Source organism: Eumetopias jubatus, unplaced genomic scaffold, assembly GCF_037043125.1.
Source record: "Eumetopias jubatus isolate StellerSeaLion01/CBP00866 unplaced genomic scaffold, mEumJub1_p1.0 scaffold_14, whole genome shotgun sequence".
Lineage (NCBI taxonomy): Eukaryota > Metazoa > Chordata > Mammalia > Carnivora > Otariidae > Eumetopias > Eumetopias jubatus.
Window position 1 is genome coordinate 103,566,906 of NW_028274820.1, and position 27,971 is coordinate 103,594,876.

At 39.1% G+C, this 27,971-nt stretch overlaps 1 protein-coding gene across 2 annotated transcripts in view; it reads left to right on the plus strand.

Annotated features, from left to right (window-relative positions):
• The window catches only part of GALNT11 (polypeptide N-acetylgalactosaminyltransferase 11), a 61,979-nt gene extending 34,008 nt beyond the window's left edge, over positions 1-27,971 (plus strand). Inside the window, exons 5-13 of one of the 2 annotated variants that reach the window (XM_028089262.2) lie at positions 913-1,038; positions 4,382-4,631; positions 9,581-9,698; positions 11,239-11,391; positions 14,030-14,248; positions 15,499-15,603; positions 17,686-17,823; positions 18,079-18,232; positions 19,868-27,971. In XM_028089262.2, the coding sequence (XP_027945063.1) occupies positions 913-1,038; positions 4,382-4,631; positions 9,581-9,698; positions 11,239-11,391; positions 14,030-14,248; positions 15,499-15,603; positions 17,686-17,823; positions 18,079-18,210 (1,241 nt within the window). In that variant the 3' untranslated portion in view covers positions 18,211-18,232; positions 19,868-27,971. Of the gene's footprint in view, positions 1-912; positions 1,039-4,381; positions 4,632-9,580; positions 9,699-11,238; positions 11,392-14,029; positions 14,249-15,498; positions 15,604-17,685; positions 17,824-18,078; positions 19,167-19,867 lie in introns of those variants that run through there. The other variant, XM_028089268.2, reaches the window with a different exon arrangement.

Genomic DNA, 27,971 nt, shown 5'->3' on the forward strand with positions numbered 1-27,971 from the left:
AGAAGTACATTAATAAATTGTATGCATGATAAATTGTATGCCAGTTATAGATTTTTCATTACTCAGGAGCTTATTAGCAACTCTTATCAACAACGGAATTGGTCTACCAGTTGAATATTTAAAGCAAGGAAATGTATACTGAGCCCAATGGGAACAAAATGCTTAAACCTTGGCAAATACTGAAATAGCACAAGAGAAATTTAGAAAGGTTAATAGAAAACAAAACTTAATTTCAAAAATGAATAATTAAAAAGCTGAGATTGTGAGTCTTCATCAAATAGAAGACTGGCTAAGTACTAAATTGTAGAATTTATGGTGTTGAAATTTTTTTTAATCTGTATTTTTGTTTTTCAGTTTATAGCTATTTTTTAAAGTGAAAACTCATGATAACTTAGAATGGTTTATCTACTAACAATGGAAAGAATTACTTATATGATCTTTGAAGTTATAAAATTTAAAGGTAAATGAGCTAGAATTTTTAAAAAATATTTAGTGCCCTTGGAAGGTACTAAATTAATAAAAGGACATATTTACTGCTGTTATTATATAATTCTTGGTAGGGGCAATAGAAGTTGTTAAAACTGTTCTGAAATGGAGTAACAGTAAATTACTTTGAAACAAAAGACATAACCTCATTTTTTTGGTTTTAAATCTGATTGAATGCAGTCAGCTGAACATTTAGTCACTCAAGGTAAGTATTCTTCTTGGCTAGTGTTTCAACTCTTACCTTCATTTCTTTACTTTTTCTTCCTTACAAGATAAGTTATAATACTTTTTTTTAAATAAAGCAGAAGATTCTGTAATATTTGATAATTTGTTGTTGTAAGCATCAGATACAATCTTAGAGTAGCTATAAAAAAAAGTCTTTGTATATGTCTCCTGTGGTTTTATTATGGGACTCTTTATTTTCAGATGATTTGAAAGGAGAACTAGAGGAATATGTCCAAAAATATCTCCCTGGAAAAGTTAAAGTAATAAGAAACCCAAACCGTGAGGGATTGATTCGAGGAAGGATGATTGGAGCAACCCACGCTACAGGTATAACTTCCTGCTGCTCTTCTCAGTGGGTGTTGGGTAACAAGGGCTTTGTCCTTGGAGTCTTTCCTGATTGCAGAGATCTGTGAAAAGTGATATGAAGCTTGTTCACTTTGGGAAGGGTTTCTTTATAACTCCACCCCAGCTGTCCCAAAACAGACTCCAAGGAGGTGAGCTCTAGAGTCCAAGCTGGTCTGTTTTCATAGTGGCCTTTATTGCGAATTATTGTTCCTCATTAAGGAGAAGAGTAAAACAAAATGTAACTGAACTTTGTAATTTTTTTTTACTTTTAATTTTTTCTTAAAGATTTATTTATTTGAGAGAGTGAGCGAGCATGCAGTGGGAAGGGGCGGAGGGAGAAGGAAGAGAGAATCTGCAGCAGACTCCATACTGAGTACAGAACCTGACACAGGTTTCAGTCCCATGACCCTGAGATCATGACCTGAGCTGAAATCAAGAGTCAGATGGAGCCACGTCAACAGACGGAGCCACCCAGGTGCCCCTGTAATTTTTTTTTAATACAAAATTTAAAATATGTGTACTCAGACTGTTTGAGTTATGCCAATAATTCTCAAGTACAAATACATACCTCTGGTGATAATGCATCATGATTTTTGTTGGATAAATGGACATAATGTTGAAAATTGAGTTACAGGGGCACCTGGCTGGCTCAGTCAGTAGAGTGTGCGACTCTTGATCTCTGGGGTTGTAAGTTCAAGCCCCATGCTGGTGTGGAGATTACTTAAAAAATAAAATCTTTAAAAAATAAAATAAAAATAAAAATTGATTTATAAAACTATAAAGGTACTTTCTTTAAAATTCTCTCTCAATCCTTCTGATTCCGTCAAAGATAAAGCCTCCATTACAAATATATCTTTAAAACATTTCCAGTGTATACTCATCTCCCCTTAGAAAAAGAAAGATCAGGGGGGCGCCTGGGTGGCTCAGTTGGTTAAACGGCTGCCTTTGGCTCCGGGGCATTGGGCTCCCTGCTCAGCAGGGAGTCTGCTCCCTCTCCCTCTGCCCCTAACCCCTCCTTGTGCTTTCTCTTTCTTGCTCTCTCTCAAATAAAATCTTTAAAAAAAAACAGGTATCAAATTTAGTCTTTTGCAGAAAATGTATCTGGTCAGTCCTCCGTTACATGACATTGAATCCATTCTTATTTCTTTTTGCGGTTGCCTCTGTAAAGTTAGTGATCCTGATTTTCATTTATGATCTTGATAAAATTTTCCTTTTAAAATTTAAGTTAAATGAATCAGTTTTAAAATATTAGGTGTATAATGGTGCAGGTAGTGTATGGTTATGGCAAAAAAAAACCATGAAGGTAATTTGAGAATTCTAGAACTTGAGTTGGGGGCTTGTAGTGACATCTCCCACCTTCCCTGTCTGCCCCTTGCCTCAAGATAACTGGTCACGAGGGTTTACCGTGGCTGCACTGCTTTGTCTACCACCCTCCTGCACACCTGCTGGCCTACTTGCTGAGTGTAAGCGGGACTTCATGTTTTAGTCTTTCTTCCCTCCTTTCTCTTAAAGCCACTACAAACTGAAGTAATTCACAGGCATTCAGTCTGCAGTCATACGTAGAATGAATTCAAGGCCTATGATTTTTTCTTTAGAATTCTAGTAAAATAAGTACCTAATGACTTGGCTGAGTTGAGATAAAGAGAAAATTGTGGGGAATGGCAAGATTATGCCATTCAAAATGTACTGTTACATTATTACTGAAAGTTTGTATTTTTCAGATAACAATAGTTTTTTTCTTTATGGTCTTTTGGTCCTCGTTCAAATGTAGTTTAGGGTTTGTCAGAAGCAACTGAGGGTTGCAGAAGGGGAGGGGGTGGGGGGATGGGGTAACTGGGTGATGGGCTTTAAGGAGGGCATGTGATGTGATGAGCACCGGGTGTGTTATACGCACCTGATGAATCATTGAACACTACATCTGAAATGCTGTATGTTGGCTAGTCAAATTGAAATAAATTTTAAAAAATGAAAAAAGCAAGCCAGTTTTGGGGAAGTCAGCCTCAGGTTCAGCGTAACCAGGTATAATCTTACTTCCTTTAGTTAAATCAAAAAAGTAACATTTTTAGAATTAAGAGAAGCTATGAATACATTCTCTCCCCAAAGGAACCTTGATTGAATTGACTTCACTTCACATTCAATAGTGTACAGGCTGAGCATTTTGCCTTTCTGTATTAAAGGACATCTGGTGAGCTTTCTTGACTGGGGTATTTCTGCTATCATTAGTTGAAGTAGGATGTATCTTATTAAAATAGGTGCTTTTAAGGAATTCATATAAAATCTATATTGATGCATTTCATGGGTAAACCTTTAGAAGAAGAATAATGCCAACTGATGATGAGATTCTGAGTTTCTCGTTTGCTAAGAATCACCATAAAGTTATCAAAGAAATTTGGAATTATCAAAGAAACCTGCACTTCTGCTCACGTTTATCAAAGGAGTTAAAAATGTTGGATAAAATCATTATGATTTTTATTTTACTAGCTAGAAGAAAAGATATCCCATTGGCTCATGAGAGCCACTACAGCCAACCAGGTTGGGGAATTAGGAAGGAAAGGCGGCAAATGGAAGAAGAAATGAGCATGTGACCATTGAGTGGTGACTTCAGAGGACAGGGGAGCCCGTGTCCCTGGCATGGCGGAAGGGGTACATGGTTCTCGCACTCCTGAGAGAACTGCTGTGTTGTGGCGATGGTTGATAATGTGGTCATGTTTCTGAGTCACCAGTGAAACAGTTATGTTCTCTAGCCTCTGTTCACTAAGGCAGGGAAATGTAACCTAAATTTAGAATTTTTTTTTTAGAGAAGGGGGAGGGGCAGAGGGAGAGGGAGAGAGAGAATCAGACTCCCTGCTGCCGAGCGCAGAGCCCAACTCGAGGCTCGATTCCCAACCCCAAGATCGTGACCTGAGGCAAAACCAAGAGTCGGACGCTTAACCGACTGCGCTACCCAGGCACCCCCAGATTTAGAAATATTTTGATTGCGGTAAGTGTAATACTGTCTACACACAAGTGGCCACTGTCCCTGCACCGCACCCCATACCCTTCTGTCCAACGAACAGAATTGTTCCTGTGAGACTTTGAATCTTTTCTCTGAGGAGAATCGGAATTTATTTGTACATGTTTCTCAGTCATAGCAGTACATAGCAGGAGTTGAGGCAGAACTCCTGGCTAAAAGTCCTCCTCTCTTCCTGACTGGCAGTAGAGTAGTGGGATAGTTGTTGGGCTGGAGGGGTGGCGGTTGTATTTCATACCATGTGAACGCGGTGTCTGACAGAACTGGCAGCGGTACCTAAATGGAGGGCTGGTCCTCTGTTGTTTGCCTCCTCAGGAGAAGTCCTGGTGTTCCTGGACAGCCACTGTGAAGTAAACGTGATGTGGCTGCAGCCCTTGCTGGCTGCCATCCAGCAGGACCAGCGGACCGTGGTGTGCCCTGTCATCGATATCATCAGTGCAGACACGCTCGCCTACAGCTCGTCCCCTGTCGTGCGGGGAGGTTTCAACTGGGGGCTACACTTCAAGTGGGATCTTGTTCCCCTTTCTGAGCTCGGAGGACCAGCAGGAGCTACTGCACCAATAAAGTGAGGCTTCTCCTCTAGATTTGAAAAATTCCTGTCAGTACTTCTTCAAAAGAGAATCCCTTCTTCGCAGGGAGCAGAAGTGTTGGCTTAATTTGTCCACTAGAAATTCTTGAGTGCTCACTGAATTTTATATGCTGCGCCAACTCCTAAGGAAAGATTTGTGAATTCGGAATTACTCATGTCCTCAAGGATGTATCACTTAGAAGGGCAGACAAATAAGAGCAGTATCTTGGGATAATGGTTGCAGAGGATACAGTGTTTTTTATGCTGATTATCATGGTTTATTGCTTTTGTCATTTACTTACCTTCAGTTCTTTGCTAGTGTGAGTGGTGTTGTGAAGAACATTTGCTGTATGAGCCTTTTCTATAATTAAGGATTTTTAGGATGGATTCCTGCTAGTACAGTTACAAGTCACAGTGTAGAAATTATTTTCAGTTCTCATCATACTCTCAATATTACAAATCTGCTTTTATACTATTTATTATTTTTTGTTTTAAATTTCTCATGTGGATTTCAGAGAGGTTTGTCTGTTTCTACTTTTTAACATTCTTGTACCTACAGTTTGTTTTTTTTTTACTTGTGACAAAATAACATATATAAAAAGTGCACATAGGTATATATGTATTACGCACACAATAAATGCTTATAATATGAACATCTGTGCAGCTACCACCCAGGTGAGGACACAGCACCCAGATGCCCTCTGTACCCCTGATCACAGCCCCTGCCCCTAGAGCTGTCATTACCCTGACCTGGTGATCATTTCCTCGCCTTCCTGGAGTTTTACCATCTCTGTGTGCATCTCTAAACAGTATAGTTCAGTTTTGCCTGTTCTTGGACTTGGTATAAAATGAAGCCATTGGACTCATTTTGTCTTGCTGCTTCTACTCAGCATGGCTTTAAAAAATTTATCTCTGTTACAGTGTATGGCTCTACTTTATACAGCAATGAAAGAGGATCATGTTCTATGATATGTTCTTTCTAAACTTACCCAGTTTACTGTTGGAGGGCAGGTTGGGCAGTTTTCACTTGTCTTTTTTTAATGTCACAGATGGCGCTGTTACCAGCACCGTTATTCCCACCTTCTAGTTTAAGAAGAAAACTACCTGGTTGTGGGGCATGCCTCTCTTTACCTTTAGGAGATGATGTTTTCCCAGCACTTCAGGTGGCTCTGCAGTTGGCCTGTGGGGACTTGCCAGCTTTCTTTCATCTGACCCAGACTTGGAGGGGAGACCTCGGCCAGTTCCTGGGGCCTGATGTGCTCTGCTAGCCGAGCGGGGCCATCTTCTGCTCTCTCGGGCTTTGTGCGAGAATCTGTTGCAGCTCCTGCTAAGTTCAGTGTCAAAACCTGACACTCGGAAAAGCAGGGCTGCATCTGGGGACTGTCCGTCTGTGTTTCTGGTCTCCTGTTTGGAGGCAGGCAGTGGTGACTCCATTTTGAACTGCTGGCTGTCCATGGTGTTCTCTGTGACAAGGTAAAGACACACCACACAGGAAGACGGTGCCCCGGCTGCTGCTCGCTCTCCTGCCAGTTCTTGCCTGTTTCACCATCTTCGTGGGCGTTGGTTGTCACCGCTTAATTTTTAATACTTTTAATCACAAACATGTATTCAGTAACAAAATAGTATAGAAGAACTTTGGATGAGGAGTGGCTGACTCCCTCCTTGCTCCCTGTTCTCAGTCCTTCTCCCCAGAGGCTAAATCTTATCACTATTTTTATTTTGGGTCTTCCGTTTATTGCTTTTTTCACTCTAGATGAATAACCTATTCCTCTTTTCAATGTCAAACTGACTTTAGGTCCTTTCTGTGGGCAAAGTGAAGATTTCGTTCCTCTGTGTCACTGTCTTCTCCTCCCTGGCCCAGTGGTGTAGTGTGCATGTTTCTGTTGGTACTGGGAGGTAGCGGCACTCGACGGCTGGGACAAGCACCGTCTGACCCTCCTCCTCGTGTGGCGAGCACATTAGTGCCCCTTCCTTCTGCCGCTTTCCCCCACTTTTCTCCCAGGTCTTCTGTGAGTTCTCTCACTTTTAGGATTTCAGGGTTGCTAACTTCTTAAGTTGGATGTTTAGATTTTTTAATTTTTCATCCTTTTTCCTTTCCTAATATAGTTATTGAAGGTGATAAACTTTCTTCTAACCATGGCTTTAGCTGCATCCCACAAATTACTATTTTTTTTATTTATTTTTTTTAATTTTAAGATTTTATTTATTTGAGAGAGAAAGAGAGAGCATGAGAGGAGGGAGGGTCCGAGGGAGAAGCAGACTCCTTGCTGAGCAGGGAGCCTGATGCGGACTCGATCCCAGGACTCCAGGATCATGACCTGAGCCGAAGGCAGTCGCTTAACCATCTGAGCCACCCAGGCGCCCTTTTGTCATTTATTTTAAAATATTTTCATTGTGATGGTTTTTCTTACCCATAGGTTATTTAGCAGTACATTTATTATTCCCCAGGTGTATGAGGATTTTATAATTATGTATTCCTAGCTTTTCACTGTGATCAAAAAATATTCTGTATGATTTCAATTCTTTGAAAATCGGTGAGATTTGCTTTGTGGCCAAGCACATGAGTAGTTTTTGTAAATGTTCCTTGTGTGCCTGGAAAATTTGTATTTTCTGTGGTTATTAAAAAATGGGATTCTATATCAATTCAGTCAAGTTTATTATATTATTCAGATATTCTATATACTTTTGTTAATTCTTTAAAAATAGCTATGGAAGCATAGTTGACATATGTAGTGTTATATTAGTTTCGGGTGCACGACCTAGCAGTTCGGTGGTTCTGTGCATTACACAGTGTGCACTGTGATAAGTGTAATTATACTTCTATCAGTTATTAAATATGGTATATTAAAGTTTCTCACTACAATTGTGTATTTGTTTCTCCTTGTAGTTCTTTATCTGTTTTCTTCATATGTTTTGAGGCTGTCTTCTGTCTCCATAGATGTCTGAAAATTTGGAGTTATTAAATTATTAAATCTTATGGTGAATGAAAGCATTCATTCTAGACTTTCAGAAAAGTGAAACTTCTGCATTATAGTGACATTAACACGGGTATTTTAGCTTTGTTGTAATACTTGCATCGTGTAACTTTCCTTTTGTTGTCAGTCTCTGTGGCCTTGTATTTCGATGTGTCCCTTGCAAGGAGCATGTGGTTGCTTTTGTATTATGATTTGTTGCTAAACCAGTGTGAAAAACTTCCTTTTTACTCCAGTTGCTTACATTGAGTATTACTTGTATTTTGTGCTTACGGTTACAGCGGCACCGTGTTCTTTTTTTCCCCTGCCTCTCTTGCTTTCTTTTGGTCTTGAGTTTGCATTTTTTATTATTCTGTTCCCAGCTGCCACCCCATTATTAGATGTTATATGTTCTTAATATTGTTCTTGTAGGGATTACCATAGAGAATACAGCGTACATTCTTGCAACATAATTTGGTACTTCAAACAATGCAGGGATCTGAGAATGTTCATTCTCCAGTTTATCTCCCCTCAGTTTATATTGTTGAAGTGTGTGTGTTTTAACCCTACAAGACATTTTTTATGTGGCCATTATTCATCTAGGTTTACCCACATACATCCCCTTTTATTTTACTCTTTATTCTCTCTGCATCTGCAAACTTCTATATGGGATTATTTTCATTCTGACTAAAGAAGACATTTTAAATGTATTTCCTTTGGCTGGACCTTCTGGTGATTACTTCTCTCTGGCTTTTTGTAAAAATGTCTTCCTTTCACGATTACTTTGAGGTATAATTTTACTTGATACCCATTTCTACGTTGGTGGGTAGATTCTTGGGACTTGGAAGGTAATCATTCAAGAACCACTGGCACTGTTTGTGGTGAGAAGCCAGCAACACTCCTTTATTTTTGAAGGCAGCCTCTCATTGGCTGCTTGAATTTCTTCTCTTTGTCAGAAGGGTTTTTCAGATATGCATAAATTTGGTTTCTTTTTTGATCATATCTATCTATCTGCCAAATTTTGCATCTTTTATCCTTGCATATATTGAGCAGTTATTTTAAAGTCTCTGCCTGATAACTACATTATTTGAAACCCCTGCACATCTGTTTCTCTTGTAGATTGTTTCCCTTGTTTTTCTTTCATGTGCTTTATCTTCCTGGTTGCCTGGTTATTTATTTGTTTAGTTGCTTACTTTTGTTTGGTGGCAGACACTATCATGAAAAATTATGGAAATACATTCATACCTGAGATGGTGTTTTCTCCCTGCAGAGAAGTTTTGCTTCACTTCTAGCAGGGAGCTTGGGACGCTGAAATCTACCATCACTTTAACTCAGTTTCAGGAAGTGAGACAGCTGGAAGCTGAGCTTGTGTCTCTTTGAGGGCCAGTCTCCTTCAGATTCTCTCATTAACAGTCTCAGTCTTAGCAGTATTGACATTTTGGGCCAGATACTTCTCTGTTGTGGGTGCTGTCTTGTGCATTTTAGAATATGTAGTAGCGTGCTTGGCTTTAGCCCATCAGTTGCCGGTAGAACTCCCTCCACCCCCATTTTGACACCTAAAAATGTTTCCGGACATTAATGAAATGTTTGCTTGGGGACAAAATCATCCTGTTTGAGAGCCACTGGTGTAAGTCAAAGTTTGTCTGGTCTCCCCTTGGTAGGCTCTGGAGTCCAGTTTTTATCTCACTGTTCTGTGAGACTATCAAAAGGAATTAATTCATATCTCTATTTCTAAGAACAGTGTTATAATTTAAAAAGTACTTTTGATGCTTAGAAAAGTAGCCTTCGTTTGCCAGATATCTAGTATATCATTGGCAATCTAGAAAATTCAATTATGTGGCCCAGCTCATTCCCTGATGTTAGATAAAATGTTTCATAATAGTTAATCTGGTTTTCATTAGTGATGTTACAAAGGTGCACTGAATTTTTTTTTAAAACAAAGATGGTAGATAATTGGCTGTGTAGAATTAGTACAGTAATTATTTCCTTTTCTAGGTCACCTACAATGGCTGGAGGATTGTTTGCCATGAACAGACACTATTTCAATGAACTTGGACAGTATGACAGTGGCATGGATATCTGGGGAGGAGAAAATTTAGAAATATCATTTCGGGTAATTTTTTCATCTTTAACTCTGTGTAGTAGAATATAATTTTCATCTACAATCTCATATTTTCTGTCAATTCTCTTTGATTATCTTTGTTAACAAATTGTCCTTAATGAATGCTACTTTATCATAATCTGTGATGTGGATAATATCCATTCAAAGTGTGGAAAGTATTTAAGCAGCTTTATTTTATAAGAATTTAAAAAGGAAGGTTGTAATGAATGGTTGGGTATAATTTCAGCTGTCTAAACGTGTATTTATTTTTTTAAGATTTTTTTTTTTTTTTTTTTTTTTTTTTTGGCAGACAGTGAGAGAGGGAACACAAGCAGGGGGAGTGGGAGAGGGAAAAGCAGGGAGCCCAATGCGGGGCTCGGTCCCAGGACCCTGGGATCATGACCTGAGCCGAAGGCAGATGCTTAACAACTGAGCCACCCAGGCGCCCCTAAGCATGCATTTAATCTAGTTTTGTTCTTTGTCAGTTTATTAATCTTATTTGTTAACCCTAGACACATATATTTAGGGTGATTGGATTTCCCTGATTGCTCAAGACCATCCTGGTTCACACCTGTTCTCCCAGGAAAATTATTAATAGTTCCCCATCCCACTTTCAGGAGTAGCTAGCAGAATCCTTTACATATACAAGTCCGTCCAACCTGAGGAAGGAATTAATCTTTCGTAATTGGGTCTCCTCTCCAGCTGCAAAAGTTGGAAAGATGGTGGTATAGGTGGGGTCTGGGACTCCGGGAACTGGGGGTTGGAGGACAGTTTTTGCCAAGGGCAGAGCGAGGGCCAGGGAAAGAACACGGACCTCTGCATACTAGCAGATGTCCTCACTCTCCACTTCCCAGCTCCTGGGCTGCACAGCAGAACCCCCACAATACCACAGTATGTTGTGCATGTGTCATTTTGTATTTTTGCAGTGTATTGACCACAGTGTTTTTAAAAGGTAGTTTTTCCTACATAATCTTCAGAATTTTAAAGTTGAAAGAAATAATAGATATCGTTAGTTCAGTCTTATTTTGGACATAAGGTAATGGTGTCCCACAAAAACTAAAATAACCATATAAAGTAACCCAGATGGCCAAGGGCAAAATTTAGATGAGAACTAAGATCTTTTGAATCTTAATAGAATTATTCAGTATATTTCATTATTCCTGTATATGTACATGTTATAAGAAAGTACCAGGAAATAATGAGATTAGATAATAATAAATGAGATTAGAAGACCAGCCAGTAAGCATTCTTTGTCCTTAAGTCCTGAGGATCAAGTTCCTTGATCTGTTAAAACAGCAAAGTACGTGGTAAGTGCGATTTTAGACACAGAGTAGTAAAAGAATATTACACTTTTTTAGAATTTTGTTTCTTTTTAATCATAAAGACAATTTTTTTAATGTACCCTTTGACTTTCTTGTTTTTGATAGTTATATAAAACATCTTGCAAAGTCGCATAAGCACCTATTTAATAAAGATTAATTTCAAGAAAACACATATATTGATTTCATCACAGTGCGAGGCAACTATTAATACATATTTTGCTCCTGACCAGATTTGGATGTGTGGAGGTAAACTCTTCATCATCCCTTGCTCTAGAGTCGGACACATTTTCCGAAAAAGGCGACCGTATGGTTCTCCTGAAGGCCAGGACACCATGACCCACAACTCCCTGAGGCTGGCACATGTTTGGTTGGATGAATATAAGGTGAGAGTCAGTTACTGTGGTGGAAGGGGCCGCTAGGCTGTTGCTTCTTCGCAGACGGCTCTGCTTACCTGTCTTTTCACTCCGGCATGTGTCTGTGGGACGGCCATCCCTTTCTACATTTCTTTTTCCTCTCATTTTTTGTTGTGACCCTTTTAATTTTCCAAGTGACCACTCTATAAAAGGAAATGCAGCTGTCATCAGAAGAAATTCTCTTTTCAGTGTCTTTGTTCCCCTGACTCCCACAGAACGTGGCTCCTTTCCTTTGCTCCTTGGGCTTCGCTGTGTCCCAGTCTCACCACTTGCCCTGTTCAGTCTGCACGTGTGGTGGTCCTTCCCACTTTCTCTTCTGCTGTGATACTTCTGTTGTAACATCTTTATTGAGGTATAATTCACAAGTCATTTTATCACCCCAAAAAGAAACTGCATATCCTTTTAACCATCACCCCCTAATCTCCTGCAGCCCTAGACAACTACCAGTCTACCTCCTGACTCTCTAGATTTGCCTGTTCTGGACATTTCCTACAAACGGAATCCTACAATACATGGTCTTTTGTGACCACCTTAGTAAGCGTGATGTTTTCAGGCTCATCCATATTGTACCATGTAGTGTTACTTCATTCTTTTTTATTGCCAAATAATATTCCATTGTGTGAATACACATTGTGTCCATTCATGAGTTATGAGAAATGCTGCTGTGAACATTTGTGCACAATTTTTTTAAACGAGCGTTTGAATATCTACTATATACCAGGCTCTGTGTTGGGATTTGGGAGAGTCAGAGATGACTGAGGGAATGCAGTGACTTCACACGGTGCAGTACTGAGCATGGAGGTGTGTGCCGTGTACTGTGGGGAGAACATCACTGCTTGGGGGCTTTGGTCATGCTCCTGGCACACTGCAGATCTCCTCCCTTCTCCCTCTTCTAGACTCCCGAGTTCGTTCTCCGTGTTCCTCAGCTTTGAGTCACACTATCTCCCAGCAGCTCTCAGAAAGTGGTTCACAGGCCCATGTAAATCCTGGCCACCCTTTCAGGAGGTTTGCCAGGGCATAGCTGTTTTCATAGCCGGATAATACAGTATTTGCCATTTTCTGCATGTTGACTTTGCACTGATGCTGCAAAAGCAGCTGAGTAGTAGAAATAATTGTGTTAAATCTTGATGTGCCCCGAGTGCCTTGAGGCACGCTAAGTGCGCAGAAAGCACCTTTTGCTGTAGACCGAAATACAGTGCCCGTTTCAGGGGAAGATGTGTGCAGTTGTGTGAGTTGTGAGCTGAACTAGTCACTTTTCTCCATGGAACACTTTTTATGTAAAAGAATGGCTCACAAACCATGGTTATTTATATTTGGGTATTTGGCAGACATTCTCAAAAATGAACTAATAACTTAGCCTCTCACTTCAACTGTGATAGCATTTGTTGTAAGCAGAAAACTTGTATCCATCCCTGTGAGCCTGATGGCTTCCAGCACTTAAATGCTTATTTGGTGAGAGTAGGAATATTTATGAATATAACTTTTTATATTATATAATGACATTTGTCAGTATTTGGAACTTCACAACCCAGGGAGCAGTGTTTTCCAAATGACTAATGCATGATGGTATACAAATCTTGGATGGGTGAAAAATCCATTCAAAGAGCAGGATAGAGCAGTAGATTTTAATGCAACGGTACAAAAAGCTCAGTGATATAAAGGTTAGTTACATTGTGGAATATGAAAAGTTAGAGTTTTGGTAAAATCCCAAAAAAAGAGGGGCGCTTGGGTGGCTCAGTCGTTTAAGCATCTGCCTTCAGCTCAGGTCATGATTCCAGGGTCCTGGGATCCAGCCCCGCATTGGGCTCCCTGCTCAGCGTGGAGTCTGCTTCTCCCTCTGCCTGCCGCTCCCCCTGCTCGTGCTCTCTCTGTCAAATAAATAATAAAATCTTAAAGGAATATATCAAAAAAGAATAGCCGTAATTCTCAAACTGCTACTAAAATATTCCTTCCAAAAAAAATTCCATTTTAAACTATATATTTTCATACACTCATATTTTTAAAAATATATTTAACCAGACAACATGACAGTAACAGGTTGAATGCAGAAATGAAAATTCAGCTGACTTCTTCTTAGCCAGACTCTGCACGTGTAAAGCTATAAAACTGTGAAGCAGTGTCACTATTCTCACTACATTTTTTGTTGTTGTTCAAAGCACGTTTATGTTGATAGGTAATGACTTATTTTTAACGAATTAACAAATGTTTTAACTTTTCATATGGTAAATACCAGTAGATACAACTCACACAAACAGAAGCTCCTTGGAGTCTTTGTCTTTTAAGATTCCAGAGTCCTGACGGAGTCCGAGAACTGCCAGCCTCACGCGTCACCTGCCTCATCGAGTCTGAGATCATGTTTTACATGTTTGCCATTTCTGAAATTGGGGTGTATCTTAGAATTTAAGATGTCTTACTGTCAGTGATGGACCTAACTGTGTGAAAACTTTATGTTGACATTTTTTGGCAAAATCAAAACACTGTCATGAAAAATATTTTTGCTGATAATCCTTTTTTTTTTCAGTTCTTTAAATGTCAGGTATAATTGGTAATACCCATTTTAAACAAAAAAGCTATTCTCTTATTTTTCATTTCTCTTTTTAAAATTCAGGAGCAGTATTTTTCCTTAAGACCTGATCTGAGGACCAAAAGCTATGGAAATATCAGTGAGCGTGTTGAATTGAGGAAGAAGTTGGGTTGTAAATCATTTAAATGGTATCTGGATAATATTTACCCGGAGATGCAGATATCTGGGCCCAACGCCAAACCCCAGCAACCCATTTTTATCAATAGAGGGCCAAAACGCCCCAAAGTCCTTCAGCGTGGAAGGGTAAGGAAGTAATATCATCAGAGTGTTTGATTAAAAGTTGTATGATACAATAAATGACAGTTTAGACTGCAAGTACCCTTTCAGTGATAGACTTTAGCTTGCTTCCGTTGTATTCTTTTGGTGGGACCTTCCTCCACTCAGGACCTTAGAAATGTTAATATCTTCACTGTTAATATTAACGTCCTTCACCTGCAGCTGTAGAGAGTGCATGACTGCTGTAAGTTTGTGCTCGCTTCCAAGAAGATGGACATAAACGTGAGCAGACCATTAAAGGCACTGTGAGTTTAAAACTCGTTTGGCAGAGACCAGTCCCAAAAGGAAAACAAAAGGAGAAATGGGGCCGCTCTCTGCTGTTGGGCCGAAGCTCTGGAACCGACTCCAGACAGCGGGTGAAAGATGGCGTCATGGCCTTCCGGCTCCAGCCGCTGGGCCGAGCGCTCATATTTCTGTAGATGCTCCCTTTTGTTTCTGAAGGAGTTTCTTCACAGTTCTGTATCATGTTTAAATTTTAGGGGTCTAGTCATAAAGTCATACCTTTTTCCTGAATCATTTCTTAGAATTTGCTTTCTGAAAGTGTCCTCTGATTGTTGCCCAGTTTTCTTTTGTGTTAAGAAGTTGCTCCTTAGTATCGCTCATGGCGCCATCTGTCCCTCCATGATTGCTCACTAGAGCTTTCCCCTTCCTCTTACGAAATTGAAAACAAAGTCAAGGTGTTCTCTTTTTAAGGAAAAATGCGTATCAGGGTTTGTCCATATAGTGGAAATTCTTTCCATTATTCTTGCCTCGTACATCTAAGCCCCTCTAACACTCACAGTAATCCTTTACCCAAACTACAGACACTCTGTTGCTTTTCTGTGTCACCTTTGCAGTTCTTGTTCTGTGTTTATCTCAGTTTAGCATGTACATTACATTCGGTTATGTACTGTCTGGTTTGTACCTTTTATTATTTCCTCTTTTTCATTTTAAGGTTCTTTAGGGCAGAGATGCTTTAACTTCCTTTCTCCCCTATAGTAGAATTAGTAAACCTATGTCTTTAGGTAGAATTTCTACCTGAGACTGCTTGCATGTATTGTTAAAATTGCCTATAACCTTGAAGTCTCTTGTGATACCCTTATGTACTGAAGCTAGAATTTAGGAATTTAAAAAATGCTTATACTTTTATGACCCTTGAAATTCATAACTTTGGGGCTGTATTTTCACATCTAGCATTCTAAGGTGTCTTCTGACAAGTGCAATCTCTCCTTTTACAGCTCTATCACCTCCAGACCAACAAGTGTCTGGTGGCCCAGGGCCGCCCAAGTCAAAAAGGAGGCCTGGTGGTGCTTAAAGCATGTGACTACAGTGACCCAAGTCAGGTGAGTCAAGTCTCTGGCTCAACCAGTCCTTGGAAAGTGTCCTTCAGTAAAGGGAACTTGCTGGCGGTCCCTGAGGAGGGTACTGGAGGGGACCCTGAAGATTTTAATCTGACTTTCCTTAGATGATCTGGTTTAAGTTGGGAATGACTTTAGAGATCATGCAATACAACTATTTTTGTCTCCTTTGTATATTTTTCCTCCCTTTGCTATTTGTTAGAAGTACATGGAAAGCCTGAAAGCTCCGTGAAGGTTAGAAGTGGCAGAGGAAGTTCCCTGTCCTTCTGGGCAAGCACATTAGCTCTGCGAGAGATGAATTAATATCTTCTGTAGAGTTTTCTCTGAAACCATATTGCTCTGAGTTTTAGTAGTCCCATCAGAAGAAACCACAACAAAATATCAGTTCATTTCATTCACAGAATCCTTTCAATGGTGTTAAAGTAGACCTAAAAATAAGCAAAAAACTTACATGAGTTTGGAACTGTAACTTCAAACTGACTCATATCTGATAATGGCAGTCTAGTCCCCTAGTTGTAGAACCTCACGCCTCTGCGGTGCTGAACACATGTCACAGGAAGGTGATTTTCATTCCTACTTGAGTGCTGGGGATGGTGTCACTCAAGATTAAAAAGGATAGGCGCCTGGGTGGCTCAGTCATTAAGCGTCTGCCTTCGGCTCAGGTCATGATCCCAGGGTCCTGGGATCGAGCCCTGCATCGGGCTCCCTGCTCCGCGGGAAGCCTGCTTCTCCCTCTCCCACTCCCCCTGCTTGTGTTCCTTCTCTTGCTGTGTCTCTCTCTGTCAAATAAATAAATAAAATCTTAAAAAAAAAGAAAAAAGATTAAAAAGGATAGATCGCGTGTGTCCTCTGAAATTTCATAGAAGACCTTTTATTTCTAGGGGGCTTGCAAAGGATGGAAGATGTTGTCCACACCGGAAACTAGGATCTAAAAGGGGTTTTGTGCTGTGTCTGGGTCTGAGAGGTATCAGCGTTGTGGACCCTCTTAGCGATGCTTTGATGGTTTTAGTGATGTGGGATGAGATAGCTGAGATTTGTCCCAGAAAATGGAAGGAATTTGAGGAGATGGAATTATACTCCTGTTTGTTGGGATCATATAGATTGGTACTAATACTGTAACCACCAGCCACCTGGAGCTCTTTACATTTAATTACAATGAAATCAATTAACTATTTTCCTCAGTGACACTAGCCACATGTGGCTCCCATGTTGGACAACATAGGTTGTAAAACAGCATTGTTGCGGAAAGTTCTGTTTATAGAACTCTTCATGTTAATGAAGGCGGCACACATACATTTTGGGCCTGGGGGTAGAAATACTAATGAGTGAAATAATTCGGAGACAAAAGTGTATTCCTTGTGGATTTAGTGAGGGTGCAGTTTGGAAAATAAGTTATTCCTCACACTTGTCCAGTTCAGCCAATTTTAGGCCTTTGTTCCTGAAAATAATCTGAGAGACCATAGAGAAGACTATCCTCAAAGATCTGCACATCTAAAGAAAACCCTCCTTCCGGGCCCTCCAATGAAATCATCATCTCAGCCCAAATGGTGTTGTAATCTCAGATTAGAGTAGAACTTTCCCCAGGATGATGTGACATAGCACCCCCCCCCCCCCATAGCACTGCCCAGCAGGGGAGGAACATCTGAGAGTAAGCGCCTGTGTGCTTCTGTCCGCAGGCCCGGGGGGCACCTCTGGGGCTGTGCCATCCAGGGATGGGCCCTGGGGATGGAGAGCGCTGTGTGATTGTGAAGTCCTAGAATTGGAAAATGTCTACAGTCATGTGCTCGGTTAATTCAGTCAGTTGGGTTAAATTCAGTGAACAAAAGTTAACACTGATTCGGTTTCTTCCTGGGATTACACTTCATTTTCCTGTGTTTGGTTCCTTCCATTTTCAGATAACTGCACTGATGCTGCCTGCATGTGACTCAGGTTTGTTGGTCTTTTCCTGTTCTGAGGCCACCTAGAATAACCCCATTCTTCTTCCACAGATACGTGACCTGGGGTGCAGTCTGAATTCCAAAATCTAAAGTGGACCTTGGAGTTTTGATCTTTGATTTTCTTCCTTAGATTTGGATTTATAATGAAGAACACGAGTTGGTTTTAAATAACCTCCTTTGCCTGGATATGTCAGAAACTCGCTCGTCGGACCCACCACGACTCATGAAGTGCCACGGGTCAGGAGGATCCCAGCAGTGGACCTTCGGGGTGAGGAGCTTGCTAGTGAGGATGGGAGTGTGTGAGGAGGCAGGCAGGGCTAAGGGTGGGGCATGGCAGAGGCACTCCTAGTTTACCTTGTAGAAAGTAGTTCTGAGTTTATAGTATCCCTTCGGTAAGTAAAGCATCTGAGATATTCCACACCTCTTCTGGATTTCTGTATCCTCTCTACCACATTCTGGCAGCAAGGTTTTTAAGTTAAAGCAATTAACTGGTGGTATATTTTTCTTGCTACGTTTTTTCCAGAAGAGTAATCGGCTGTACCAGGTGTCAGTTGGACAGTGCCTGAGAGTGGTCGATCCACTGAGTCACAAAGGCTATGTTGCGATGGCAATCTGTGATGGCTCTTCCTCACAACAGTGGCATCTGGAAGGTTAAAGTGGACGCTGTGGCTGGCATGGTAACTCATCAGTGTTTGTCGCCTCTGTAAGGTGTGAGGCTTGAGAAGTTGCTGGTACAAGAAAATCCCTGTCTGATTTCCTGATTAAGTAGAACCATTTTTGAGAGGATGAGACAGCAGATATACTAGAGACTGGAACACAGAGTGATCATCAGAGAGTGAGGGAATCCGTTCTACCAAGACATTAACATCATTTCTGAGCTGCTAAGGAATTTCTTGCTTATGGTGAGAAACTAGAATACAATTTTAACTCTATAAAGGGTCAGGTTTGCACAGAAGGACAAACCCAGGAAATTGACATTTCTGTTCAAACTTATTTATGCTTTTTAATCCTTTTAATAATGGAATGGCATTTGTCTGATCAGGAACTTGTCATGATTTCCTTTTTTAGGAGGACTGCATAGGAAACAATTTTTTTTTACTTCTAGTATCATGTCCTAAATAATTTTAAACAAACTGAATCCACATTACTTTTAACTTCAGAAGGCCTCATTTATAAGATTATATATTTAAGAGGCAGTTAACTATTATAAATTATTTTGATGAATTATGGTACTATGGACATTTAAAATAAAGGGTCCTTTTGATGACTTACGTGGGACTTTTGGTCTGCTCCTGTTTTGGGGTTTCTGATCTGTGTTGCGCTGTGTATATCATATAGTGAGCAGGATACCTGCGTTCAGCTAATGAGCCAATAAGCTAGGTCACAGCACCATTCCTTAGCTTGAACTTTGTGAATTTGATGCTGATAGTCTGTGAATTTGGATAGTTTCTACTAAAGCTGCCTATGAATCATCCAGGCAGAATAGGCATTTGGTATAGAGGTCAGGATCCCAGAACATAGATGTCAGAAATACAAATTTAGATTACTCAGTTTCACTGCTGGTAATTGGTCTGTTCAAATTTTCTATTCCTGCTTCAGTTTTGGTATGTTATATGTTTCTAAGAATTTATCCATTTCTTCTAAGATGTCAAATGTATTGGCATATCATATAGGTTTTCATAATCTGTTACAGTTGTATTTCTGTGGTATTGGTTATTTCTCCTCTCTCATTAGTGACTTTGTTAATTTGGGTCCTTTTTTTTTTTAATGAGTGTGACTAGAGAATGATAATTTTATTCATCTTTCCAAAGAACCAGTTCCTGGTTTCACTGAGCTGTTCTCTTGTTTGTTTGTTTTGTTTTGTTTTTAGTTTCCACATCCTTTATTTCTGCTCTGATCTTTATTATATTTCCTTCCTTTTGCTGGATTTGGGTTTTGTTTGTTCTTTTTCTGTTTCCTTTAGGTGTAAGGTTAGGTGGTTTATTTGAGATTTTTCTTGCCTCTTGAGGTAGGCCTGTATTACTATATACTTCCCTCTGAGAAGCACTTTTGCTGCATCCCCAAAATTTTGGACTGTTGTATTTTCATATTCATTTGCTTCCATGTAATTTCTTCTTTGATTTCTTGGTTGACCCATTCATTTCTTTAGTAGCATGTTATTTAGCCTTCATGTATTTGAATTAACCTCCATGAAATTGAATCTGTAATCAAAAAAACTCCCAAAAAGCAAAAGTCCAAGATGAGACAGCTTCACAGGCAAATTCTACCAAACATTTAAAGAATTAATACCTATTCTCAAACTTTTATTCCAGAAAATAGAAGAGGAAGGAAAACTACCAAATTCATTCTATGAGGCCAGTGTCACTGTGATACCAAAACCAGATAAAGACACCACAGAAAGAGAACTACAAGCCAATATCTCTGATAAATATAGATGCAAAAATTCCTCAACAAAATATTAGCAAACCAAACCCAACAATACACTGAAAAATCATACACCAGGATCAAGTGGGATTTATTCCTGGGATGCAAGGCGTTCAGTATTCACAAAACAACATGATACATCACATCAGTAAGAGAAAGGATAAAAATCATACGATCATTTCAATAGATGCAGAAAACAGCATTTGACAAAGTACAGCATCCATTCATGATATAAACCCTCAACAGAGTAGGTCTAGAGGGAACATACCGTAACATAATAAAGACCTTATATGAAAAATCCAGAGCTAACACCATATTCAGAGGTGAAAAACAGAGCTTTTCCCCTAAGGTCAGAAACAAGACAAGGATGTCAACTCTCACCACTTTTATTCAACATTATTCAACTGGAAGTCCTAGCCACAGCAGTTAGGCAACAAAGAAATAAAAGGCATCCAAATTGGTGAGGAAAAGCAAAACTCTGTTTGCAGATGACATGATACTATCTATATACAGGACACCCAAAAGACCACCAAAAAACCACTAGAACTGATAAATGAATTCAGTAAAGTCACAGGATACAAAGTCAATGTATAGAAACCTGTTGCATTCCTATACACTAATAATGAAGCAGCAAAAGTGAAATTAAAATCCCATTTATAATTGCAGCCAAAACAATATTTAGTAACACACTTAACCAAAGAGGTGAAAGACCCGTACTCTGAAAATTATAAAATATTGATGAAAGAAATTCAAGATGACCCAAAGAAGTGGAAAGACATCCCATATTTATGGATTGGAAGAACAAATATTGTTAAAATGTCTGTACTACCTAAAGCAATCTACAGATTTAATGCAATCCCTATCAAAATAACAAAAGCATTTTTCACAAAACTAGAACAGTCCTAAAATTTGTATGGAACTCTACAAGACCCCAAATAGCCAAAGCAGTCTTGAAAAAGAAAAAACTGGAGGTATCACAATTCCAGATTTCAAGTTCTATTACAAAGTGGTAGTAATTAAAACAATATGATACTGACATAAAAATAGATCAGTGGAATAGAATAGAAAATGCAGAGGTAAACCTACAATTAATCTTCAACAAAGAAGGAATAAAGAAATAAATACAACAATGGAAAAAGTCTCTTCAACAAATGTGGTTGGGAAAACTGGTCAGCTACAGGCAAAAGAATGAAACTAGACCAGTTTCTTTCACAATAAAACAAAAATAAAGTCATAGTGGATTAAAGACCTAAATGTGAGACCTAAAACCATAAAAATCCTTGGAAGAAAGCACAGGCAGTAATTTCCCTGACATTGGTTATAGTAACATTTTTGTAGGTACAGTCTCCTCAGGCAAGGGAATTAAAAGTAAAAGTAAATTATTGGGAGTATATCAGAAGGTTTCTACACAGTGAAAGAAATAATAAAACTAAAAAGCAACTTACTGATGGGAGAAGATATTTGCAAATGACATATCTGATAAAGGGTTAGTATCCAAAATATATAAAAAACACAACTCAACATCCAAAAAACAATCCAATTAAAAATGGGTAGAAGACTCAGACATTCTTCCAAAGAAGACATCTAGATGGCCAACAGACACATTAAAAGATGCTCAACATCACTCATCATCAAGGAAATGCAAATCAAAACTGCAGTGAGATATCACTTCACACCTGTCAGAATAGCTAATACCCAAAACACAAGAAACAGCAAATGTTGGTGAAGATATGCTCTTGAACTGTTGGTTGGAATGCAAACTGGTGCAGCAACTGTGAAAAATTGTGTGGAGGTTCCTCAGAAAATTAAAAATAAAACTACCCTCTGATCCAGTAATTGCACTGACAAAAAATAATATAAAAACACTTAATTCAAAGGGATACATGGACCCCTATGTTTATTGCATCATTTACAATTGCCAAACCATGGAAGCAGCCCAAGTGTCCACCAATAGGTGAATAAAGATGTGTGTATGTATATACCAAAATTTATATGTACACGCACACACACAATGAAATATTATTCATAAAAAAGAAAATCTTGCCATTTGCAACAGCATATAGAGCCAGAGAATATAATGCTAAGTGAAATGTCAAATACCATATGATCTTAATAACTCATGTTGAATTTAAAAACAAATGAGCAAAGGCAAAAAAAGGACAAACCAAGAAGCAGACTTTTTTTTTTAAGATTTTTAAAATTTAATTATTTGACAGAGTGAGAGAGCACAAGCAGGGGGAACCGTAGAGGGAGAGGGAGAAGCAGGCTCCCCGCCAAGCAGGGAGCCCGATGTGGGGCTCGATCCCAGGACCCTGAGATCATGACCCAAGCCGAAGGCAGACGCTTAACCATCTGAGCCACCCAGGCACCCCAAGAAGCAGACTCTTAATACAGACAACAAACTGGTGGTTACCAGAGGGAAGGTGGGTGGGGGGATGGCTGAAATAGGTGATGATGACAAGGATTAAAGAGTACATTTACCATAACGAAAAAAGGAAATAGAAATTTAGGAATCATCTTTTCGTACTGCAGATGTCCAAATATAGTGGGAGGTTTTTTCCACCAAAATTGCCTCTCAGAGGAGACGCAGTCTATATAGAGTCCTTTTCAGTTATTTTATCTCAAACCACAAAGCACCATATTAGAAACATGTTGGAGAATAATATATTCTATATATTTTTTGTCATTCAACTTCAAAGACCAGATGGTACATACAGAAAGCAGCAAGGTGGCATTTAAAGATTTTATTTATTTGAGACTGCACAAGCAGTGGGGCAGTGGGGGCAGAGGTAGAGGGAGAAGCAGACTCTCTGCTGAGCCTGATGTGGGGCTCAATCCCAGGATTCTGGGATCATGACCTGAGCTGAAGGCAGATGCTTAACCAACTGAGCCACCCAGGTGCCCCAAGAAACGCCCTTTAAATATGAAGGCATAAATACGGTAAAATATATGCACGTGGGACACTAATTGAAAGACATCTGAGGTAGCTGTATTAATATTACACAAAGAAGATTTCAAAGCAAAGAACATTACTAGAGATGGAAAGGGTTGTTTCCTAGTGATAAAGGAGTCCATTAATTAAGAGGAAATAGTCCCAACGTTAATGCTAATACCTAATAGAACTTCAAAGTACTTGCCACAAAAATCGATTGAACTGCCAGTAAAGACATAATCTACAACTATAGTAAGATTCCAACACACCTCTCAATAATTGAAATAAGTAGACAAAAAAAATTAGGATATAGAAGACTTTACTGTCTACCAATTTGACACAACAGTTATGGAACATTCTACCTAACACCAGACAGAATATGCCTTCTTTTCAATTAAACATGAGACATCTACCAAGATAGGTCATGTCCTGGGATATTAAGTCTCAGTAAATTTATACAAATCCAACTTGTGCAAATTATATTAGAAACCAACAATAATATAAGTAACATACCTGGAAAATCTTCAAATATTTGAAAATCTACCAATAACACACTTCCCAATATCCTGTGGGTCAAAGAAGTTACAAAGCTGTTTTGAACTAACGGAAAATGAAAATACAACCTACCAAAGACTGAAGGATGCAGCTAATGCAGTACTTGAAAATTTTATAGCACAAGCACCTATATGAGGAAAGGATAAAAGCTTAAAATCAATGACTTAAGCTTCCACCTTAAGAAAATAGAAAAAGAGCTAAAGTTAGAGCAAAGAAACAGAAGAAATATTAAATGTCAGAACACAAATGAAATAGAAAACAAAAATAATGGAAAAAAATTAAAGCCGGATTAAGAACATCATTGAAATGAAACAAATGGAAAGATACTCCATGCTTGTGGATTAGAAGAATATTATTAAACCATCCATACTACTCAAAGCAATCTGTAGATTCAATGCAATCCTTATCAAAATACCAGTAGCACTTTTTACAGAACTAGAATATCAAAATTTATATGGAACCAGAAAGACCCTAAAAAGCTAAGGATTTTTGAGAACAACACTGAAGGTATCACAATCCCAGATTTCAAGACGCATTACAAAGCTGTAATAATCAAAACAGTGTGGTTATGGCACAAAAATAAACATACAGATCAATGGAACAATAAAAGCCCATAAATAAACCCGTATTTATGTGGCCAATTAATCTACAACAAAGACAAGAATATACAGTGCAGAGAAGATGGTACGTTCAGATAAATCCTACTGGGAAAACTGGATAGCTACATACCAAAGAATGAAACACTTCCACCATACACAAAAATCAACTCAAAATGGATTAAAGACCTGTGAGCCCTAAAGCCATAAAACTAGAAGAGAACACACCAGTAATCAGACATCAACTGTAGCAACATATTTACTGATGTCTCATGAGGAAAGGGAAGCCAAAGCAAACAATTGGGACTACACCAAAATAAAAAACTCCTTCACAGCAAAGGAAACGAACAAAACAAACCTACTGCATGGTAGAAGATATTTGCAAATGATACATCCAACAGGGAGTTAATATCCAAAATATGCCCATGTAACAAAAATGACATTGAAAAATATACAGCTGAACACACACAAAATAATCTGATTAAAAATGGGCAGAGAGGGGCACCTGGCTGGCTCAGTTGGAAGAGCATGCTACCCTTGATCTTGGGGTCATGAGTTTGAGCCCCACATTGGGTGTAGAGATTACCAAAACGGGGCGGGGGGGGGGCAGAAGACCTGAACTGACATTTTTCCAAAAACATACAGATGACTGACAGACACATGGAAAAGATGCTCAACATCACTCATCATGAGGGACATACAAATCAAAACAACACCTCAGACCTGTCCATGGCAAGAAACAAGAATTAAGTGTTGGGTGCCTGGGTGGCTCAGTCGGTTGGGCTACTGCCTTCGGCTCAGGTCATGATCCTGGAGTCCCGGGATCGAGTCCCTCATCAGGCTCCCTGCTCAGCAAGGGGCCTGCTTCTCCCTCTAACCCTTCCCCCTCTCATGTACTCTCTCTTTCTTTCTCACTCTCAGATCTTAAAAAAAAAAAAAAAAAGTGTTGGTAGGGATGAAAAAGGAGAGAAAGGACCCCTCATGCACTGTTGGTGGGAATGTAAATTGGTGCAGCCACTGTGGAAAACAGTATGGGGGTTCCTCAAAAAATTAAAATTTTAGAAATACCATGTGATATGGTAATTCCACTACTGGGTATTTACCCAAAGAAAAAAAAAGATATATTCTCTCCTATGTTTATTGCAGTATTGTTTACAGTAGCCGATATGGAAGCAACCCAAGTGTCCATCGATAGATGAATGGGTAAAGATTTGTATGTATATACAACAGAATATTACTCGGCCATAAAAAAGAATGAGATCTTGCCCTTTGTGACAACATGAATGGTCCTAGAGGGTATTATGCTAAGTGAAATAAACCAGAGAAATGCCATATGATTTCACTTTTATGTGGAATCTAAAACAAAACGAACAAATCAGAAATAGACCCATAAAAAAATAGAACTCGTGGTTGCCAGAGGGGGCGTTGGAGGGGTGGGACAAAATGGATGAACGGGTGTGGGAGGTACACGCTTCCAGTTATGGAATGAGTGAGTCACAAGGATGAAAGGCACAGCATAGGGAACATAGCCAGTGGTATTGTAATAGCGTTTTATGGTGACAGATGGGAGCTATGTGTGTGGTGAGCATACGTACAGACTTGTCACCGTGTTACATACCTGTAACTAACGTAACATTGTGTGTTAACTACTTCAATTTAAAAAACAAGTATCACTAAAACTTTCAAGCCTCTAATCAAAAGCCAACAAAAAGAGACATGAATTAGCCACATCAGGAATGAGAGTGGTAACCTCACTAGACATTCTACAAATGTTAAAGAAGGATTAGGAAGCAATAGGAACTGTCATTCATTGCTGGTAGGAATGCAAAGTGGTGCAGCCACTTCTGAAGACAGTTTGGCAGTTTCTCATGAAACCAAACATACTCTTACCATACGATCCAGCAATCAAATTTCTTGATACTTGCCTAACAGAGTTGAAACTTAGGTCCATACAAAAACCTGCACATGGATGTTTGTAGCAGCTTTAGTCCTAATTGCCAAAACAGGGAAGCAATCAAGATGTCCTTCAGTTGGTGAGTGGATAAGTAAACCGTGGTATATTTAGTGCAAAAAAGAAATGAACTTTAACAAGCCACAAAAAAGCATGGAAGAAACTTAAATGCATTTTATTCAATGAAAGAAGCTAATGTGGAAAAGCTACATAGTGTATGATTCCAACTCTATGACATTCTGGAAAAGTCAAAACTATGGGGATAGTAAAAGATCAGTGGTTACCATGGGTTGGGGGAGGGAGAGGTGAATAGAGCACAGAGGATTTTTAGGGCAATAAAACTATTATGCATGATACTATAATGGTAGATGCAAGTCATGATATGTTAGTCAAAACCCATGGAATACGCACAACCAGTACACAATACACACAACCTTAATGTAAACTCCGGACTTTGGATGATAATGATACGATACAGGTTCATCGCTTGTAACAAAGGCACCACTCTGATGTGGAAGGTTGATTGTGGGCTGTGTGTTCAATACTTTCTGCTCAGTTTTGCAGACGGGATGATTATGACCAAGTTTATGCCAGTAAATTTGATGGGCTGAAATAAAATGGACAGATTACTAGAAACAAATTATCCCATTTCTCTGAAGAAATAGACAACCTGAATAGCCCTACAGCTATTAAATACATTGAATTTGTAGTTTAAAAACCTTCCCACAAAGCTCCAGGCACAGATGGTTTCACGAAAGAATTTGATCAAACAGTGGAGAAAAAATTATACCAATAATACACAACCTCTTCTGGAAAACTTGTCAATTTTTTATATTATGAGCAAGGCTTAACTATTCATTTAAAAGCTGTACACCAGAAGACTTCAGACCAATATCCTTAATAAATATAGAAGCAAAATTTCCTTATAAAATACTAGCAAATCAAATCCAGCAATATGTACAAAAGGATGATACATTATGAACAAATGGGTTTTATCCCAGGAATACAAGGTTCCTTTAACATTAGACAATCAGTGTAGTTTATGATGTTAATATAGGGGAAAAGGCGTACATGCAGAAAAAAAATATTTGACGGGATTCAACACCCATCTACAAAAAGAACTCAGCAAACTAGAAATGGCAGGAAAAGTCCTCAGCTTGATAAAGGGCATCTATGAAAAAACTGTAGGTAGTCTCATTAAAAAAAAAAAAAAAAACTGGATTTGGAACAAGGCAAGGATGCCTGTATTTAGACTTCCATTCAACATTTGTGGTGAAGGCCTCAGCCAGTGCAATAGGCAATTAAATAAAAGGTATATTCATTGGAAAAGCAAAAGTGTATTTGCAGACCATAATCAAGATTAGAAAATCATAGGGAGTTTTCAAAAATACTACTAGACACAGTAAGGGAGTTTATCAGGACCACAAAATAAAAGTTAAATATAAAAATCGATTGTACTTCTATACAATGAGCAGTTTAGAATGGAAAATAATAGTATTGTAATTGCAATTTACAATAGCATAAAAAACAAAGTAGGGCGCCTGGGTGGCTCAGTCAGTTAAGCATCTGCCTTCAGCTCAGGTCATGGTCTCAGGGTCCTGGGATCAAGCCCCGCATGGAGCTCCTTGCTCAGCGGGGAGTCTGCTTCTCCCTCTCCTTCTGCCCCCCACCCCCGGCTCATGCTTGCTCTCTCTCAAACAAATCTTAAAAAAAAACCATGAAAGTATAAGACTTGTACAATGGAAAGTACAAAACGTTGCTGAAAGAAAACCTAACTAGAGCACTATACTACATTCATGGAGTAGAAAATATCAGGATGTTAATTCTCCCACAGTTTGATCTACAAAATGCCTACAATCCTAGTAGACTTTTTGTAGAAGTTCACAATCTAACTTTAAATTTACATGGAAATGCACCTAAGAGTGGCCAAAATAAATTTGAAAGAATAAATTTGAAAA